Source organism: Podarcis melisellensis (genome assembly GCF_964234715.1).
Source record: "Podarcis melisellensis genome assembly, chromosome: 1".
Classification (NCBI taxonomy): Eukaryota; Metazoa; Chordata; class Lepidosauria; order Squamata; family Lacertidae; genus Podarcis; species Podarcis melisellensis.
In genome coordinates, this window is record NC_138528.1 from 33,458,752 (window position 1) to 33,479,256 (window position 20,505).

Sequence of the window (20,505 nt, forward strand, 5' to 3'; positions counted from 1 at the left end):
GGTACCACTGTAGACAGAGATAGAATTGTTCTTTTGAGTTCTTTATTGCTAGCTCTGGAAAAGTTACAAGCTTTCCTGCCTAATGTCCAAGCCATTACTCTGCAGCAGGCAGGTTTAAACATAGTACATTCACTCCCAGTTATCTCTGAAAGTACTTTCTCAAAGCTGTTACTTGTGGTTACTGTGGAACTGCTCATAGCTATAACACTGTAAATCTAAACACAGCAACTGATGTAAGAAGGTTAATTGTTGAGCAATGAAGAAATGACAAAGCTTTCCAAAACCACCATTTTATTCGTACAGAGTAAAATACATCAGATAGTGAGCATTCCATTTTCAGCCCATAATCCAGAGCCATTAACAAGTTGGTTTTCACCAGACATTCTAGCCCGAAGTCACAGAATTAGGAATTCTAAATAGAGCTAATCTCTCTCTGCTAAAGCGACAAGGTGTGTATCAATCTCTGCTTCTGTAAGGATCCTAAAAGAGGAGTGAAAAGAATGGAAACTATTAATTTTGCGCCTCAAATAGCTGTATTAAATACAAAATTAGAAAATTCAGTTGAGAAATGTTTTCATAATAGGAAATCTATTTTTGTGCTCTTGAAGGCCTTCATCAAAACATGAACATTTTATAAAACCGTTTTGTGGTACCTCTGAGGTTTTACTTGTTTTGTTTCTTTTGGTTTAGTCTCTAGCTTTGTGGTTTGCTTCACAGGAGTTTTGGAAACAGCAGCTGGCAAGCTTTCCTGAAGCCTAGCACAATCACAAGGATGAGCCTCCTTACCAATCTCTCAAGTCTGGGAGAAGGACAGCAGCTTATGCCTGCAACTGCACTGGGCTTCATAGTGCCAGGAAGCAGGAGACTTGCTACTTCCAAGCATTTCTGAAGCCCAGTGGGATTTCTACTGAGATCCTGCTCTTCCCCAAGACAGGAGAGAAGCAAGGCCAGTGGCAGCCACAAATTATGGCTGTCTACTAAGCTGTGAAAACTGCCGCCCTTCAAAGCACTAATGAGCCACTTTTTTCTTGCTCTTAGTCAGGCAACCCCACTTTCGGACCTCCAGATGTTTTGGACTACAATTCCCATCATCCATGACCACTGGTCCTGTTATCTAGGGATCATGGGAGTTGTAGGCCAAAACATCTGGAGGGCCGCAGGTTGGGGGTGCCTGCTCTTAGTGAAAAGTGTTCAATGCACCAAGAAAGTGTTAACAGTAAGGAGTCAGTTCTGTGTACCAAGGATAATAAATTAAAACAAGGGGAAGTGCTGGTGTTTCTGTTAATGGAGCACCATGCTATGCCTGGTTCAAGGCTGCAGATTCTCTTGACAGATGCCCTTATATTGTTACCACTCATGATGCTGGCATTGCAACACTTTTCTCTTGACAATCTCCCACTGCTAATTCAGGGATGCTAATAATCTCTTTAAACCCTGTTATACTCCAGTTCTGAGCCAGTGGATGAATTTAGCAGCGTGTATAAACAAGGGACACGGGTGGCGCTGTGGGTAAAACCTCAGCGCCTAGGGCTTGCCGATCGCATGGTCGGCGGTTCAAATCCCCGTGGCGGGGTGAGCTCCTGTCTTTCGGTCCCAGCTCCTGCCCACCTAGCAGTTCGAAAACACCCCTAAGTGCAAGTAGATAAATAGGTACCGCTTTATAGCGTGAAGGCAAACGGCGTTTCTGTGTGCTGCGCTGGCTCACCAGAGCAGCTTCGTCACGCTGGCCACGTGACCCGGAAGTGTCTCCGGACAGCGCTGGCCCCCGGCCTCTTAAGTGAGATGGGTGAACAACCCTAGAGTTGGACACAACTGGCCAGCAAGGGCAGGGGTACCTTTACCTTTTATAAACAATGCATACCCTAGGAAGTGAAATATGCAAGGAACACAGCAGCTCCTCAAGTACTTGGCCACATCCCAAATAGCAGTTACAGGCACGTGTACTTATCCATGCAATCGTATACAGTAAAATGAAATGCTCTAGAACTCCAGTGCAAGGGATGAGGGTTTATTCAAGGAAGTCATCCTATATGTGCAAGCACTTCTGCCTGCACAACAGGACTTCCCCTCCTCCTCTTCCAGTCCCCCCAATCTGTTCTGGAAGGTTGGGAAAACCACCAAAACAGATTTGGGAGGTGCATGGGGGAGAGGGTGCAATGGAACATCCATTGTGCAAGCAGTAGCCCTTGTGCCAACAGGATGACCACACTGGATGGAACCCTGAGGTCACACCTAAACTGTCTCATTAAGAAGAATGAAATTTAGTTGTGCATAAGCAAAAAGGGAAAGTTCTGCATTTACTCTTTACCTGAATTTAGGATTATCAAGTGTGACAACTCCTACTTCTATTTCAGAAGGTTTGAAGTCAATGGACAAAACAGTAGAGAGGCAGGTTATTGCTGTCTAGAATTGAAATATATAGGAGACATTAGAAACACAGCATATAAAATCAAAATTAAAAATACTACTTTGACATTCAAAACTTATCTTTCACTTCTGTTAAATTTATGCCCTGTTCATGCAAAGCTGAATTAAGAATATTTCAAATGCTGCAGAGTTCTAGCACACTTTAAACTTCTCTGTTGAAGAGCTGTGAAGATGACTATGCCAGCAGTCATTCCTTACAGTTGGGATTTGTCAAGACAGCTGTGTTTCTAGCAAAGTTCAAAGCTAAAAGTCCGACACTGCAGCGTACAGCAACTTTATTTAAATTATTACTTTCCAGTTTGAAAGTAGCCACTATAGTTGAGGGAAGGAGTGAGCCTTTGTGGGGTGAAGTCAAACTGTTTGAAGGTTGCATGTTGCTAATATAATGTTGTCAAAGCAGTGTTTGATGAAGGCAAGATCAGTCTAGAAAGAATTGGGCATCTGAACCACAAAATTCTTAAAAATTTAATGTCACTGAGTATCAGCCCCACCAATCTATTGCTCAATACACACATGCAACAATTGTGATGCTAGTGCAGAGATGTGAAGAACGAGGGATGGTGGGAGGGGGAGACACATTGAAAATGTGGGGAAAGATTTCCCCATTCCCCCTTCCCTACCCCACCCCAAAAGGATTTTAGAAGATTCTGCAGACAGAATGGCCCGCTACTAAACTAGATGGATCAATGGTTTCATTCTGTTTGAGGCAGCTTCATATATATGTTCTTACTATTATGACTTTATGAATAGGTCGCAAAGCAGAAACCACAAACTTCTAGACTAGGACACTGGTTTAGCATTCCTGCCTACCCAATAAGCCAACTACACAGGCGTTGTTACAGAAAGTGGATACCTAGGAATGTGCAAGAAAAATTAGGCCTTTATCAGTGGGCACCCCACTTACTAGGACAAGTACCTTTCGGTTAGTGATTTCAACTGTCCTCTGCTCCCCAGTGCCACAACTAAAACTGAAGTACCAGCAACTTAAGGCATGAAATTAAACAGGCAATTGGGGGTGGGATGGGATTTTTTGGCTTTTGCAGAGCAAACTTGTGAAAGGTTAAGCAAACATTTTGACAATAACTCAAGACATTTTGACAATAACCACATGGAAGAACTAGAGGGGAGAATGTATGTCACTGTCACCCAGCAAACTCAAATAAGGACTGCCCACATCTTTGATGCCAAACAAAATTTGATGTACATTTGACTTACCTCCACGGTCTGTTCAAATGTCCAGTCCAATTTTTTCTTCACTTTCTTTTCAAGAAAGCTAGTTGATTCTGTCTGTTTGACTCCTGCAGCTGTAGCCTTAAACCCACAGTAGTATCCTGCTGGATCACACTTGTATACCTGAGGATTGTTTTCTTCATCAATGCCAATCAAAATCATGCCTTTGGGAAAATAAGGTTTATTTTTTAAAATGAGTGGAATTCTCTTTTCTCATTTAATGGCTTCATTCTATTCTAGTCAATCTCTTATTACTCTAACAGGCAAAACATGCAGCATTCCACTTGCCATGGGCAGTGTGCAACAAGATCTCTGGCAAGTGTGATGCCTTAATCCCAGCTCCAAAGCTCAGAGGTAGGTGGAGAATTGTCCAGACAGTTGCTTGATGATTTTCACGAACCTCTGAGCTTCAGGGTTCGGATGAAGTCTGGCGAATGTTTGGCAACTGCATGGTCAAAGCACCTCAGAAAAGGAGGCTCCAGAGCAGCAAAAGTGGACAGGGGAAAGGTTCATTACTGCTCCTGTTAAGAGTTTGGGGCACTTTCAAGCAGTAACTAATAGTACAGGCTTTTCAGCCTCTTTGCAGGAAAGACATGCTGGTGGGGGGGAGGGGATGTTGAGTGGCGCTGCTTCCAAGTTGGCATGCTCCCTGATAGTTTTCCCGTCAGAAATGGTGTCGGGAGGTAGAATGACAGATGGGGACTAGTTTTTAGCTTGGCCAGGCAAGGACTGTAGACCTCCATGCACAACTCATTAACAAATGGCTCACCCATATCTGCACAACAGACAATTCATTAATTGCATTAGATTACAGGCCCAACGCTGCACTGAATCACTAGAGAAAGGGTCGTCTGCTTCTTAAACTTGATTGCTTATTTTGCAGGACCTAAACCCCATGATGCCAATTTTAAAGGTGAAACTGTTTTCTATTTTAGAACGTAGTTTGAAATATATTCCCTTTTTCAAAATACGTTTTTCTTAAAATGCCAACTTCCAAATTTGAAAAAAGGGATAGGAACAAAACCAAAACAAAATCTTCTTGAACATCTGCAAAGCATCTTGCATTGCAATCCAGTATTATTAGAAAGTAGAGATTGAGAAAAACGTAACTGCATTACATGGAAGTAACTTCCTCTCAGAGCGTCTTGCAACAATATTACCTGAAACCAGATTCCTTAAGAGCAGGTACTTCCAATAAATCAGTTTCTAATTAAGCAGATCACCCTAAAAGTACCTCAAAGCATAAAATCTACGTTGAATACAGTGTTTTTAAAAAATGCTCAAATACTTAAAATCAATTTCATTTGATGCTTTTCAAATACGTATCTATCAGTCACGACTAGAAGGTTGTGTAGAATATGTAGTATTGGCACAAGACATAAGCAAATCTGTTGCATAACCTAATAATCTCAAGGCAAATCTGAATAAAGGGAAGACTTAAGATAATGCTAGTTGGTAGGTCCCAAAATATAGAGCAAAAACACCTAGCAACAGGACCTAGTAACCTTGATGCATACTAAGATGCAGCATGAAATTCTTTTCACCAGTTCATTTGACAAGCAGACTGTACCTTCTGTTCTAACTCAGCTTCAGCAGATTAAATTATTGCCTTTGTAATCTTATCTGTGTTTTTGTGCAATTAACAGGCAGCTAACCAGTGACAAATTGGTATGACCCTTGTTCCATTTTCCTCAGAGATACAAAGCACAAGTATCTGTTTGAGAAACTGTCTCCCTTCTTCAGTGGGATGAGGTTGTAGGTGAGATGAAGACACTGCTCCTGGGCAAAGGGATCAGGATTTTCCTGTGAGGTTTAAGCTTTCCAGGTTTCTGTATTGGCAGCCTTTAAATATCATCATGAAACAAATTCATGAGAACCACGGAGAACCACAATGGGGTTGAATTACACTTTGCTCCGTGCAGAAGCAGCATCTTCTGAGCAGTATCCATCCCACTGATGTCCATGTGCACAATATTTCAGCCTTAGCATCCCCCAAGTTCTGAAATGTTACTTTCAGTTTATATTTTATATACTTACAGCAACCAAGAGGCCTCATTTCAGCATTTTGTGTGTAGACCTGAGAAATGTCTGCAATCCTTTTACACAGCATGTCCACTGGAATGTCATAGCCATACTTATACTTCCAGTTCGCAGCCTCATAGCGGGCTCTCTGCACCTGGGACCTACTGTCAGCTGACATAAAGAAAGAACTGAAATCATTCCCATGCTTCATGTAGTCAATGTAGTTTCAAGAAAAAAGCTATAGGCAACTCCCTATTTACGCATGTTCAATATGTGAGCTACAGTGCATATACACATCACGCCGAACCCGGAGTGACCCCAAAACATTACAAAAAGAGGCAGAATTGGGTATTTGTAGGCTTTTTTCAATCAAATATATGTGATTTCATTTAAACACATGGTGCCTTGGAACATAACTCCCATGTAAAATGTGAGTTGCTTGTACAGTCGTACCTTGGTTCGCGAACACCTTGTGACTCGAACATTTTGGCTCCCGGACGCCGCAAACCCGGAAGTGAGTGTTCCGATTTGCAAATGTTCTTTGGAACCCAAATGTCCAACACAGCTTCCAATTGAGTGCAGTAAGCTCCTGCAGCCAATCGGAAGCCATGCCTTGGTTTTCAAAAGTCAAACAGATTTCCAGAACGGATTCCATTCGAGAACCAAGGTACGACTGTACTTAAAATCTGAATACAAAACTAATTTGAAATATTTCTCCTACACCTCCCGTAGACTGGATTAATAAAATAATTTAGACCACCCTCTCCCCTCCCAGGGATATCTGTGCAATATGCAAAGGGTTATGAGAAAGTTTCCCATTCAGAAATTGGTAAGACTTGCTTACTTTCAGAGGCAGAACTAAATCAAATGCCTCTGGCTCATAACAATTCACTGGATATTGAGAAGAAGTATTATGTTTTGACTCCATATCAACATTGCACATCACCATCCAGTAGCTCTCCAGGTGGGTAATTTTTATACCTGTCATTCCTGTCATTACGCAGCCAATGTTTTCAGTTATTCTGAATAAGTGAGTCACTGTGCTGGAATCCAGTAGCTTGTCCTAATGGAGAAAGCCAAAGATTAGTTTTAAACAATATTCTACACAGCCAAATAAAGGTTTCCACGTTAAAAAAACAAAAGAACTAAAAAGTGTATTTGTCACTAACACTGCCTTCAAATAACATCACTGTCCACTGCTATTAAGATGAAAATAAGATGGTGCAATGGAAAGCCTGAATGATCCTAACCAGCTTCTCTTTCTCTTCACCCCGAAATACCCTGGCTGGTGACAGCCAGACTGGGGTGGGAGTGGGAAGTGTTGACTGAGTTAGTCTATGGTGGGTTGAACTCTTCATAAGGCTTTGATTGACACCAGGATCAATCTGGCCACCATTCAAAAGATTTAAGAAAGCAATGCCCAGTGCCCACTTTGGGGCTGAGCATTCTGGAACTGTGATACTCTGCAGTGGGAGTGGCCTTACCCAAGTGTGTTTTCCCAAGAATTCCAAGTCTTATTCTTTATAAGCCTACTTATATGCTCCAGAGAATTCTGGTACTTTTAAGTAACAAGAATAAACAGCAGAGGAGTTAATTATTAAGGATCAACAAGGAAGCAAATTATCCAAGCGTATAATAATAAAAAAAGAATCAGATGCTCAGGATACTGCTACTTACAGGTACTTTCTTCTGTGTGACAATAACTGCACAGTCCTTTCCACGAACAGCTACTGATGTAAGGCCACCCTGGTTTATGGCCTTAAATGCATACTCTAAATGGTACATTAAACATAGTCAGGAGATTTGACAACAATGCTACATAGCATATATAGAAGCTCCCAAATGCAAACTCCGATTACTCATCTTCAGTAGTACTTACACAGTGTTACACAGCTTGAAATCATTGTGGGCATACATTAGGTTTTTTTTTTCATATTTCAATCTAAAGAGCATTTGACATAACCAAATTTCTATAGTTTTACACCTCTCTCATTCCAGAGTTACGTGTTTTTGTCCATACTACTGGATACTTGAGTTAACTTTGCAATGCTGGAGTGTCCTGCTGAGGTTCAGACTCTCTCTTCACTTCAGTTTTGCAAAAGCATCTGGGAGTTTACTTTTGTTTTTTAAGCTGAAACCCGTTCCAATCCCCTGTCCCAATTATCGTAAATGTGCAACGAACAGGGTGATCTGATGCAAAAGAAATCAAGAGCGCTGAAACTTCAATAGTTGCCATGGGAGGGGAATATTCAGCAAGTGCAACTTCGTCATGAAAAGGCTAGCGACAATGCCCCCCTTCGCAAGCACTGGGGTGCATTCTCCTTTGCAGCAGACTCCTTTCGGTTTCGCTTTTAAACAAAGACAGCTTTTTCGCTGCGCGGTCCTGCCCTTCTTTCACAAGATGCCCAGGCACCTTGCACGGAGACCCATGACTACCGCGTTCCTGGCACTTTCCCTCTGCAAGCGGCTACGGGAGAGGCAGAGGCGCCCCGCATATCCATCACGTGCTCCCTCTTCCCAATACACGGGAGCGGGCGGCTGCTCCCCTCACCTTGCCCCTTTCCTCCGATGGGGCCGGAGAGAGGCGGGGCCCTGGGCCGTGACGGGGCAGTTCCTGCCAGACACTCACCTACTTGGTAGAGGCGCCCCTCAGGGGAGAAGATGGTGATATGCCGGTCGAAGCCGGCGCTGGAGCCTCGGGACATGGTCAGCGGGAGGATGAAAAGTGGTCGTAGCGGCGATGGGGGGGAACCGTCTGCAGACACAGCATGCAAGGGGCAGCTTCCAAGAGCCGCAGTTCGGGCAACGGGGAGTACTTCCGGGGTCACAGGTTCCCGCGCAGGCGCAGCCGACCAAGGTTCAGTGCAGTCTCCCACTCACTTCCGCTCCGCTTTTGCTCCTTAGTCATTGTCTACGACGCGCAAGCGCAGCAAGAGCGAGCGGGCCGGAGAGTAGCGTAAGCTCCCCCCCCCGACAGCTACCGCCAGGCTTTCGAGCATGCGCAAAGACGAGGCTTCCTTCGTCTCCTTGGCTCCGCTATCTGAAGGGATGCGCGAAGCTCAAGCGGGCGCCTCCTGTGCCTGCGAAAAACTTCTATTCCGTGTGCAGGGAATTAAAAGCCCCCTCCCTCGCAGTAGCCCCCCCCCCCAGTTTCCAAGGCCTGCACAGTGTAAGGGTCCATCAAAATATCTGTCATAGTACGTGCCCATTTTAGTGAACGTAACTGAGGGCGAGATTTAAGGTTAGTCCCTTTTTAGGTAAAGGTACTCCTGACGACTCTGGGGTTGTGGTGCTCATCTCGCTTTACTGGCCGAGGGAGCCGGCGCACAGCTTCCAGGTCATGTGGCCAGGAGGACTAAGCCGCTTCTGGCGAACCAGAGCAGCGCATGGAAACGCCTTTTACCTTCCCGCCAGAGGAAGGTACCTATTTATCTACTTGCACTTTGATGTGCTTTCGAACTGCTAGGTTGGCAGGAGCTGGGACTGAGCAACGGGAGCTCACCCTGTCACGGGGATTCGAACCGCCGACCTTTGATCAGCAAGTCCTAGGCTCAGTCTCTTAACCCACAGCGCCACCCACATCCCATTAGTCCATTTTTAATGATTCCTTATATTGTACTGTGGGCAGTTCATTGCGCCCCATAGATGAAAATCAGAAGCACCGAACCACCAGCCCTTCTCTGGTGTATCTTGGAGGCTCACTTTATGGTAAAATGTGGTGGGACCCTGTAAATGGCATGTATATAACCCGAATGCCCTCCACCGCCTCTAGTAAAACCGCAGCAGCAGAAAGTCACAGAGGTGCCCAACTGAGAACTTGGGAGAATATGAGCAGTACTACTAAAGTAAGTGGGTAACACTTTCTTCATCATAAACCGAGAAATATTGGTGCAGAGAAGCACCTGTGTGGAGTTTCTGGTAAAGAAGTCATCAGAACAAAACATCTGAAATAGAGACATTGGTGAAAATCAGGAATATTTTTTTAACACAGAAATCAAAAATCAAGGATGATTTTTTTAAATTTTATTTTAAAATCGGCTATATAATATTCTCCACCATTTACAATACGTTATAGAAATAAAATATGAGTTGATAAGTTTCAGGGTTTGATCAAATGCAGGTCTCTTGCATCAAAACATGAATTCCATAATAGGTACATAGTATCTGCTTTATTTGAGACAACAGTACATTTTTGTTCGGAGAAATGCATCCTTTATTTCTGTTGAAGACAAAGCCATTTTGTAGGCACTTCATAAGAAGATCTTTCCAAGACGTTGTCATCATAGGGAATATGCCATGTGTTACCTGTGGTCTGCACGATTGTATCAAAATTCAATACAGACTGTTAAGTAAAGAAAGAGAAACAACTGTTAGTTTTTACTTCCTATAAAAATATATGTGTTGCACATCTCCCAACATACATGCACAGATATGTTTGGTAAGCAGAATAGGTACTACGGGAATAAAATCCCAAAGAAATTATTTTGGGGGATGGCCAGTAAATATTACACCCACTCCACATTACCAACTTAATCCATTGATGTTATAATTTAATCATATTTTAAATCAGTTTATTATTCTGTGATGATCACATGCAGTCATTTCCATTACTAAAACTAAATCAGCAGGAGGAGTGCATTAAAATAAAAAATACCTCAAACTTTATCCTCTTTCCTGGTATGTAGTCAGATAGCACCATCTGATGTCCCCGCTGCCATTTAAAGAACAGCCGTCGAGTTAGACTGTCAGAGAGACAAGCCTTATGATCACGTAATAGATCTCTGGTAACAAATCTACAGTGACTTCCTGAGTGAAGAGTGGCATAGAGCAGGAATGGATCATCTTCAGACCTTTAAAAAGAAGGTGGAACATCACACACTGCTAAACTGCTCAGGAGCTTATTTAAACTCTTCTCATTTGTTAATTATGAAGTTACAATGGTACCTCTGGATGCAAACGGGATCCGTTCCGGGGCCCCAGTCGCATCCTGAAGTGAACACAACCCGCACCTGCGCGTTGCGATTCGCCACTTCCGCGCATGCGCGTGACGTCATATTGAACGTCTGCGCATGCGCGAGCGGCGAAACCCAGAAGTAACACGCTCCGTTACTTCCGGGTCGCCACAGCGCGCAACCCGAAAATACTCATCTTGAAGCTACTTTAACCCGAGGTATGACTGTACTAAGTTGCTTGACCCTTTCCTATCTACATTTTTAACATCCACATTTAAGAAAATAGTATTTTTAAAAATAGAAAACCATTGTCCTCTTTTCACTATAATCTGATACAATATAAGCTTGCAATCTAAAATAACTATCCAAACCAAAACATAAATGTAGCTAATTCTAAGTAAAAACTATCTTTCATGAGAAACAATCTATCATCCATCCAAACTTTAATCACCAGGGATTTTTTTGTCTCTATTACAGGGATTTTGGGGGTGTTAGGGGAGGGGTAGTACCTCTGGTGGAGGATACATCATGCTTCTGGGGCAGTTTGTCCACCTTTGGTCCCCACCCTGCACTCTCACCTGTGGCTCCTAGAAGCTGTCAGCATGCAACAGCAGCCACACCCCAGTAATGGCTTTGATTGGTTAGTAAACCAGGTGAGGGTAGCTGGTGAGCCACAAACCCTCAGCATGTTAGGGACTTCCTGTGTATGCAAAAGCTCCAGTGGATTGAGCAGACAAGACCAATAGTGGTTTCTGCATGTGCTGCAGGGGGAAGTTAGGGGCAGCTGGGGCTTGTCAACCTGCGAAGGTAGTCTGTCTAAAAGAAGGAAAAAGCTGATCCTAAACCTCTGCTGCCTTGTGGGATATCTTTGGGAGAAAAATAAGGCTAAGGAGTAAACCCTACACAAATCCAGAGTGGAGTCCCTAAGACTGTTGGATGGCAACTTGCCTCCTTCCAGCAACTTCTGCAGCGAAGCATATTGTTCTGCTTTCCTTTGGACCACATCAATGAGGCCGGGGGGGCGGTATTTTTCTATGGGCAGCCCAGGACCTCCATACACACTGCCCAGGCTTGTGCCCTGGGGAGATCACTTCCCCAGAGACGCACTCCACTGTCTCTCAAAAGAGATAGAGGCCAACAACAGCAATTGCAGGGATGGCTAATGCATGGCCCTCAATTGCTGCAAGACTACAACTCCCATCCTCTGACAACTGGCCATGCTTACTAGGGCTCATGGAGTTGGTAGTCCAGTGACATCCAGAGGGCCACAGATTACCCACACCTGGTCTGCTGCATAGCTTTCAAAATTTAACCATTTAACAAAATTGTGTCTCTCAGTTTCACAGCGGATTTATTTTCAAAATTTTACAGAAGCACATTCAATTGTACTAAAATAAGGCAAGCGATTAAGTTTTATAGAGTTTTGCTGCAAAAATAACACTGTATGCTAATTCTGTGTTGTTTTATGACCAGAGGTAATTGAAATAGGTAAAGCTTTGTTGAGTGCTCTTTGTTAAGCATTTCAGGATATTCTGCTTCTCTCTTGGCTTAACTGATGCTGGAATCAATTTTGGGCCCAATTCCAAGTGCCAGCTTTGACCTATAAAATTCTACACAACTAGAAACTTCAGTACCAGGTAGGATACCTACCAGCCCAAGCCTTTAATGGCGAAGACTGAGACACCTTCTACATGCACCTCCTCAATATGAAGTTTAAATAATAACCATAAGAGAAAGGGCCTTTTCATTGTTTTCGGTCTGGTAAGCAATGCTGTCCCTAGTGAATCTCCCCTCCATTGCTGTCCTTCTGGTACACACACTCCAGCCTTTTAAGGTCATGTTATTTTAGCCCTTATTAGTGATTTAACTCCTGTGATTTATACCGCATTTTAGTATGTTGGATTTTTTGTACTTGAGTTTTATGTTGAGCTGGATGTTTAAAGTCTATGACACTTTTTATTGTGTTATGTTTTAGTACAACCTCCAGACTAGAGAACTCATTTTATGAGACACCCAGCAGACGTACGTAATAAATAGTATTCAAGCTTCTCTTTTATCTTCTCTGTTTTGACAGACGCTTCCATGTGATGAGAAATGTAATTTTTCCCAGTGTGCATGTGAGCACTGCCAACACCTAATAGTAAATCAAGGCTATGTCCTAGATACAAGGTTGTAGCCAATGTTAATCATTGACCCATTGAAATTAATAGACGTGGCTGAATTAGGCCCATTAATTTTAATGGGTATATTTTGAATTAGTTGGGTACAGCCCACTGTATCTGCTTCATTTCATTGTGTTTCCAGAATGAACTATACATGGATGTAAGGAGGAGAAAGTATTAGAGAAAGAGATTAAATGGATAATGAGAGGTGTTTGATCTTTCGGCTGAATGCTCAAGTCAACCTAATTTCTCTATCACAGGCTGCTCATCTAGCAGTTCTGGACAGTTTCGCCGATGCCAATTTGCTTGATCTTTTGGATGAGAGAGGCATGTTTTAACGAGCTCAGCTTAGTCTGATAAACACCTCGTCGGCTGCTTGGCCTTAATGGCTAGGATGGCACACTTACTGTGTTCAAATGTGGTTGGGAATACAAAGTAGCTGATCATTGATTAAATACCTACAAGGCAAAGCTGCACTACTGAACAGCGACAACAAAAGACCTGCATTTGTTTTATATTACCTTGGGCTGGGAAAAGGATTTAAATATTGCAGAGAAGTTCAAAATTAAGAAATGCAACCCATCAAGAATGTACTGCTTGTACAACTAAAAACATTTGCCTTAAATGATCAAACTCAGGGTCTGCTTGTCAAAGTGTCTTAAAGCTACAACCTGAATCTAGTACAGTATAAATGTTTCTGAAGATGACATTGTTAAACATCAGAACATACAGGTTTTCAGTAAAGAAGAAGTGTGCTTTCTTCTGCAGAGCAGCCATATCATTTCTGTGCCACTGAGCAGATTTCTTCAGCATGTGTTTGCGCCCCAGTATAAGCATCCGTGGATTCTGCTGTGCTAGGTAGCTGACAACATTCAGCAGCTATGGGAAGAAAGAAAAAGAAGCAGCAAACATTCAGTGAACCAGAATTAAAGACAATGAAGACATAAGCTTCTAATACATGGACCACATCTTGCATTCTTGTATTTCTAGCTTAATACTGGATAACACATTGTCCTCTATGGTCAGATCTGAACCTCTGAATTATTGCAGGCCACTGCTGAAGCTGAAATTACATTTAACAAATAAGCCCTTAGCACAGGGAGGCGGGTATCTCAGGCTCAAGGACCAAATACAGACCTTTCTATCTGGCCAGAAAACCATTCCCTAGGCTACATACTCTCCCAAGCCAAACCCTCACCAGCCTACTATCCAAAGATAACATTTACTCTTCCCACTTTTGCTTCTGATCATTGCCTTGTGATGCCCTCTCACACCACAAAGGTTGTCCAGAAGGGAATGTGTCCCTTGAGCTGAAAAAGGTTGCCACCCCAGCCTTAAGAGAATATAAATATAGGTGCCTACACTTCTTCCTTCACTTGCCACTGCAGTTTAACTCCCACCTTCTCATATTTTTGGCTCACATTTTGGTTCTCTCCCCTTGCATTCCTACCACCATCCACCCTCAATATCCTGGGGGGGGGGGAGAGACTGCATTGAAACTGTAGAAATGGTTAGGAGTTGGCTGGCAGTGAAACACAACAGGAAGCCAAAGTTATAATAGGAAGGGAGGGTTGGAAGTTGAATCACAGCAAGGATGAGCACAAAGCCTGGGCCAGCTCACATTCTCTTTCCGCCACATACAGGGCGAGGTTGGCCCAGCTTGAACTAAGAGTACCTCCCAAGATGTCACACAGCATTTTGGGAAGCCAGCTGTGCTGGAAGCAGCACAAAAGTCCAGATTTGGACATTGCTTCTAGCATAGCCCTTGAATTGTGTCGCTTCTGCCTACCCCATCCGTATGGTCAAACTGGCCTTGCGCAAAAGCAGTAGTCCTGTTTGAAGAAACCTAAATTGGCCCTATCTAAACTTTGAAGGCAGTCTTCAAAAGCCTGATTACCAGTGGAAAAGACCTGTGATCACTGTGGACTACCTGAAAACAAATCCTGCAAGAATTCAGGATGACAAAAAGCTCTCTGTACTCAGATATGGTAAATAGGAAATTCTGTGTTCTTGTTTTGTTTTAGAACCGCTGAATGCCTCCTTCTACCTGTTTCCTTTTATAATAGTCTGCCTCTAATTTTAGGTGTGGATATTACTGTGGTGGTCTATACATAGCTACAATGAGATTTCCTGTCTGGTTATACTACTCCCACATATAACTGCTTCTTAGAAAAAGAACACACAAGAGAAACCACTTTCTTTTAGTCATAAAGAAAACTGAATGGTTCGAATGGTTTGAATGAGTGGATTTTAAAGCAAACGTTTTTTGCTTTAAAATTGCACATATATTCTCCCTTCCAATCACCAAATAATAGTCAATAATTATTTCCAAAAGGCAAAAACCATATTTTTGGGTGTCCAACACACTGCAGATTTCTCATTACCATTGATCCGATCCAGCAGGTTTCTTCTTACATTCTAATGTTAAGATCAGGCCACAAATGACACACTGCTAAAATCTTTCTAAAGTCTACTTCTAGATCTTTAAGGAAAACATAAAAGCCCACAATAAAAGGGGGAAAGAAACAATTTCGCTGTGCTGTTTCTTTATATTCATCAGACTATGTCTGAAAGCTTCCACTCACTTATAGTCCAATCTTCAAACGACTGAATCAAAGAAAAATGTTCCGAGAAATGGCTGGCACTCACACTAGTCAAATGCTAAGGGCTGTTGCTTTAGAATAGAAAATATTCAAAGCTCAATGGGACAATCTGTTCTTAAGAAACCCAATGGAAGTTCATTTTAAAATGTGAAGCGGTCTGCTTCTTTTCTGTTGAGAATATGAACCTATGGAGAAAAATATAGTAGCTGAGAAAGGGGCTCTGGCCAAATGTGAAAAATGGAAGGGACTGAGGTGGGGCAAGCAGCAGGGCACATGGGCCAGCTAACACATAAAAAAAGATAAAAGCAGAAAGACAAAACAGATGAAAACCACAACATATCATAGGTGATAGTACTTCCAGAAAGCACCAATGCAGGCCAAGTGCAAGGACTCTAGGAGTGGTTCAGCAAGTTTTTCAAACACAATGTGAATACAGATATAACATATTTTTGAGGAGATGCTGTAATTCTTTATACCCTGGTATAATATTGCATTCCTATTCCCTACAAAACAACACTACCCTGAGCCAGCATCCAATGGGTATACCTGGGGATCAGTACTGGATTTGTCAATATGATCTTGGAAGCATTTGCCTTTTTAAACTGTATTATTCAATGTTAAACCTATTACCTATTTCACCAACAGGACCCAGGGTGGGTTAAAATTAAAAACAGTTAAAATAGATTACAATCCCAAGAATAAGGTAGGCCCTGAAAACACTTTTCTGGTGTCAAAGGCCAGGCTAAAAAGGTGTGTCTTCAGCATTCGCTGAAAGCTGTACAGTGGTACCTCTGGTTACGAATGCTTCTGGTTACGAACGCTTCAGGTTACAAGCTCCGCTAACCCGGAAGTAACTGCTCCTGGTTGTGAACTTTGCCCCAAAATGCGAACGGAAATCATGCCGCGGGAGACCCCATTAGCGAAATCGCACCTCAGGATCAGAACAGTTTCAGCTTAAGAACAGACCTCCAGAACGAATTAAGTTCGTAACCAGAGGTTCCACTGTATAGTGAAGAAGCCAGGCACACCTTGGTGGGGAGGGAACAGGCATTTATGTTTTAAATTTTGCATCCTGCAATCATTTAAAAGCCTAACCAAAGCAATTTGCATCAAACAATAAGAGTAAAATCAGAAAACTGAAACCTGGATTGCAGGGTTGACAAAACAAATGTGTAGCTGCACTTGAGGGCCTTATTTTTACCATGGCACTAATAACACTGCACACTTGTAATCTCTCTGAGCCATCTGATCAGCCATTCTCAGAGACTTGTCAATATTTTTTGTGCTTTCCAGTTTCGTCTGAATTCTCTCCTCACGTCATAGATCAATAAGATCCAGGATGCTTAGCAGGCTTCCATGGCACGTCAAGCACAAATGGTCAATTTAGAAAAACCAAGGGGAAACTAGAAGAAATGATTTGCTTTTCAGGAATGAAGTAAATTGTGTGATTATACTAGTTAACTAGGGCCTGTGTCCCTGCTCACTGCACTCACCAACTCCACCTACCTGCCACAATCTCCTTCACCAAAGTCACCCACTGCCTCACTTTTATCTCACTTAAGCCACCTGCTGCCTCCCTTCAGTCCCCATTGAAGCTACTCCTCGCCAAAGCCACCCACCCCGTTCTTTTACTTTTCACCCAACCACCTGCCTGCCTCCATCACCAGTTCTATTGACGTCTCCTCACTCTCTCATTCTGCTGTGATGGTCCAAAAATGCTGACAGCCCCATTTGCTGTCACACTGTAGTTCACAGCAGCCAAGGAAACTACAGCATGACATTATTCATACATTTTTTTAATGTATAGATTTTTTAAAACAGCCCTGGAAGCTTACAGTGAAGGGCAGGTAAGAAAACTAATTTTAAAAAATACTTTAAATAATGCAACCTTTAAAAAAGGGAGAGGGGGAAAACTTAATTAGCAAAAGAAGTGCAGACAATCAAATTCAATAAGAAATGCTTGAAACAAATGTGAAAATGAGGTGAGTGTGTGTGTGTAAGAGAGGTGGTGAAAGAAGAAAGGAACTCAAGAGGAAAAGGTGGAATTGGCAACTTGAATGCATCCCCTGAACGGCTGGGTAATGCCCAAGCATGTTTACAGTGTGGTGAAAATTCCCCTGGTTTTTTTTAGATGGTTGCATCGCTACAAAGAAAGTCTGTCAGCATTGTGAATGGCAAATATGAATTCACATGCACAAAATATGCTTTGTCCAAGTTCACATGATACTAAAAGGTACCTTGTAATATTGGCTTTTGCCTTAATATTTTAAAAGTTTAGGTGCCTCTCCAAGTTTTTTGCGCAGATAATACTTGGGTGTTTTCTCAGTCCTAGCACCCCACCCTCGCTGTTCCTCCTTCCTCAATGGTCAAGGTGACACCACCGATGGGCTCCTGCACAGGGCCCTCCCCAAATCTTGTTTGTCTGTTGGCAGAAGAGGAATAGTGATTCATTTACCTTATTTGCTTTTGAATCCTGCCCCACCTTGCACTGAGGCATTCAAGTTAGAATATAGATATAAAAATATCCCATTAAAATATATAACGTTCACACTTGGTTCAAAGGCTGACTGTTTCTCCCAGATGTTTACTGAAACATGCTTCTGGTTAGCACTGCAATATGGAATTCTAAGAGCATAGATGAATCATCCAAAGTTGATGATGAGCAGGTGAAGCGAAGACCCACCAGTATGAGTGGAGTAGATTAGGCAGAGTGGCCATGACTGACTCATGGTCACTCAGTTAATTTCATGGCCAAGTGGGGACTTGAACTCTGGTCTTCCAGGTCCTAGTCTGACCCTCTCACCCGGGGGTCAGCAAGGTTTATCTTGCCTGGGCCAGATCGGTCCCACGGAGATCCCTCCATGGGCCAGATCGTGAGTGCATGCGCCCGCAGTTTTCACCGTGTTCACACGCACAGACATGATTTTTGGTACTGTGGAAGCGAGTCCCCATGCTGCGCTGGTTTAGTGCAGTGCGCGAGCAGGCGGCTCATGGGCCGGTCAAACGACCTCCGCAGGCTGCTTCTAGCCCATGGGCCTTAGGTTGCGGACCCCTGCTCTAACCACTACACTACACTGACACTCCAAATTATGCATGGTGCAATTAGAGGGCATTTTCCATTGTGGACTTCCTCCCCACAGATGTGCATTTGTTTTCCTCAAACTACACTGCACCTGCCATATAAAAACATCATCCAACCTCTCTGCTTCTGTTGGCTTTTCTAGGTTTGTCCCTTTGGCCAGATCCCCACCCCTTTTCTGTGGCCCACATGATCCCACCCACTGCACTGATATGGTGAAAGCCATCACCAGCTATTTGAAAACCTCCTGTTAATACTGAAGAGCAATGGATTTGGTTCTTGCTTTGTTCAGTAAAACAAGTATTTCAAAATTGCTCTGTGCAGAAGATGTGCCCCTAAATACAAGGCATTTGTAGACAGCGTCCTACCATGTGAATGGGGCAAATTTTTTTTAAAAAAGAGAGAACATTGGCAGAGAAGTGGAGACAATTTCCTGATGAGCCATTGCACTCAAATCACTTGCCACAAGAGGATGGCTGTCATGGAGCTATGAAAAAAAAACCTGCACGTGGTTTGCTGCCCCACAGTCATTGCCCTAGAGAGCAAAGAGGTTCCCTTCCCTGTTTTGTCATAGTCTCTCAAAAACCATCAGCAATAAGACAGGAAATCTAAAACAGCTACAGTAAGACTGTAAACACTGTGTAATTGAAATCCTTTGATAGAAAGTGGAGCCTTATTGCCAGAAGGGGAGGAGACTGCCCCACCACAAACTGAGAATTTGACTTTTGGGTGTAGATATACGGTACCCCCCACAGTCAGAAATGGGATATGTGACACAAGGAGAATGGGTGAGAGAGTGCATTGTCATGTCTCACAATTGACCGGGGATGGAACACATGATTAGAACACAGGTGCATAGATGTGCATCCGGGCTGACATACAAAAACTACAACATTATGTAATCAACAGTAGTGATAGTACAACCCCAAGATGACTGCAATCGATGGGAATTTAGACATCAGTTTGATGGAATCAAAACTGCACCAGGTTATCCGTACAAGCAAGGAACAGCAGCCAACAGTCCCAGTTCCCAGTCATGGGCTCATAATCGTTGCACCACATAGCATAAAGAGTGTGTCATACTTTTTAAAAGGTCAGACTTTTTGTACAACTATCTTCCTCCTCAGGATATGGGAACATTTCTCAGAAGGGAATTCCCTGAGTGCTTTTGTAGGAAAACACTACAAATTATGACTCAGCCAAATGGCAACTCACCTGCCATAGCTTTGTCACATAGAAGGAAGTCACCTTTGGGTGAATTCACCTTTGCTGATACGAGAAGGAATACTTCAGGAGGTGGGTTTTTTTTGTGTTTTTTTGCCAAATAAAAGCAGTGAGTTTCAGCTTCAAGAGGACAATATGAGGGATGAGTTCAGGAATACACAATTTTCCCATTCATTTCATGGGAGGATTTGTGAGAGGCCACAAAATATACTACAGAACAAAGAGAGGTAGCTATCATAGGCTGCAGCAGCAAAAACTAAGCCTTTTAGTATCTTAACTGACTCTAGTCTATGAAAATTTATGCCACCCTAATAGTCCTTAAGGTGCCACAATCCTCTTTGGTCTTCTTCTGCAAAAGGTGACATGGAATTTTGTATTTTGTTTCAGTATTTACAAACAGTACTTTCATAGGAAATATTTCAAGGTGGGGTATTTGAAGCACTGGATTTAAAAAACTGTTTTCAGAGTCCCAGCAGCATATTACTTACAATACTTTTAAGGCATACAGTTGCAAGAGAAGAAGAGAGTTTTCCTCAATTGCCTAATTTCCACAGATTACTCTTGCTAAATGGTAAGCTGCTATGGCTCAGTATTAAACAGATGTCACAATCCATAAAACATGGATTATTCAGAAATCTGAGTTCCAGCATTCATCTTGAGACAAGGAAACAGTCTCTTTTGCAACACCACTGTTTCAAAAAGAGGTTTCCCAAAAATGCTCAAGGAGCACCCAGTTCTGAGATGCAAATACACAAACATTTCTTTCTTTCTTTTTTACCAGAAGTCCCAGATCTACCAACCAAAAC

The 20,505-nt window shown here is 42.8% G+C and overlaps 2 protein-coding genes and 2 long non-coding RNA genes across 6 annotated transcripts in view; 1 reads left to right on the forward strand and 3 right to left on the reverse strand.

Moving 5' to 3' along the window:
- Positions 1 to 274: 274 nt before the first annotated feature.
- On the reverse strand, positions 275 to 8,517 carry PSMA6 (proteasome 20S subunit alpha 6). The gene is made up of 7 exons (XM_081915486.1): positions 8,309 to 8,517; positions 7,357 to 7,451; positions 6,661 to 6,742; positions 5,695 to 5,850; positions 3,643 to 3,821; positions 2,309 to 2,403; positions 275 to 480 (listed from the first exon to the last, which is right to left on the reverse strand). Exons 1-7 carry the CDS (start codon positions 8,382 to 8,384, stop codon positions 423 to 425), a joined length of 741 nt encoding a protein of 246 aa, XP_081771612.1. The 5' UTR covers positions 8,385 to 8,517; the 3' UTR covers positions 275 to 422.
- Positions 4,258 to 5,677, reverse strand: LOC309373392. The gene is made up of 2 exons (XR_014170012.1): positions 5,215 to 5,677; positions 4,258 to 5,141 (listed from the first exon to the last, which is right to left on the reverse strand). It is a non-coding gene; the product is annotated as an uncharacterized lncRNA (long non-coding RNA).
- Positions 8,518 to 8,614: 97 nt separating the features above from the next.
- LOC309372775 lies at positions 8,615 to 14,140 on the forward strand. 3 transcript variants are annotated; one of them, XR_014169679.1, is made up of 4 exons: positions 8,615 to 8,920; positions 9,376 to 9,524; positions 12,607 to 12,653; positions 13,562 to 13,702. It is a non-coding gene; the product is annotated as an uncharacterized lncRNA (long non-coding RNA). The 3 variants fall into 3 exon arrangements; XR_014169680.1 differs by having other exon boundaries at positions 9,452 to 9,524; XR_014169681.1 differs by lacking the exon at positions 8,615 to 8,920 and adding an exon at positions 14,075 to 14,140 and having other exon boundaries at positions 9,106 to 9,524; positions 13,562 to 13,773.
- The window catches only part of PRORP (protein only RNase P catalytic subunit), a 58,529-nt gene continuing 47,853 nt past the window's right edge, over positions 9,830 to 20,505 (reverse strand). Inside the window, exons 6-8 of the mRNA XM_081911931.1 lie at positions 13,524 to 13,672; positions 10,334 to 10,529; positions 9,830 to 10,021 (exon numbers count right to left, since the gene is read on the reverse strand). Coding sequence (XP_081768057.1) covers positions 9,893 to 10,021; positions 10,334 to 10,529; positions 13,524 to 13,672 — 474 coding nt within the window. The 3' untranslated portion in view covers positions 9,830 to 9,892. The remainder of the gene's footprint in view (positions 10,022 to 10,333; positions 10,530 to 13,523; positions 13,673 to 20,505) is intronic.

Bases quoted from the DNA above. Each gene is read 5' to 3' on its own strand.
- PSMA6 (XM_081915486.1), bottom strand. From the start codon at position 8,384: ATGTCCCGAGGCTCCAGCGCCGGCTTCGACCGGCATATCACCATCTTC. The intron at 6,743-7,356 runs GTAAGTAGCAGT...TTTCTCCATTAG, and splicing joins TCACACAGAAGAAAGTACCT to GACAAGCTACTGGATTCCAG. The intron at 481-2,308 runs GTAAAGAGTAAA...CTCCTCTTTTAG, and splicing joins CTTGATAATCCTAAATTCAG to GATCCTTACAGAAGCAGAGA.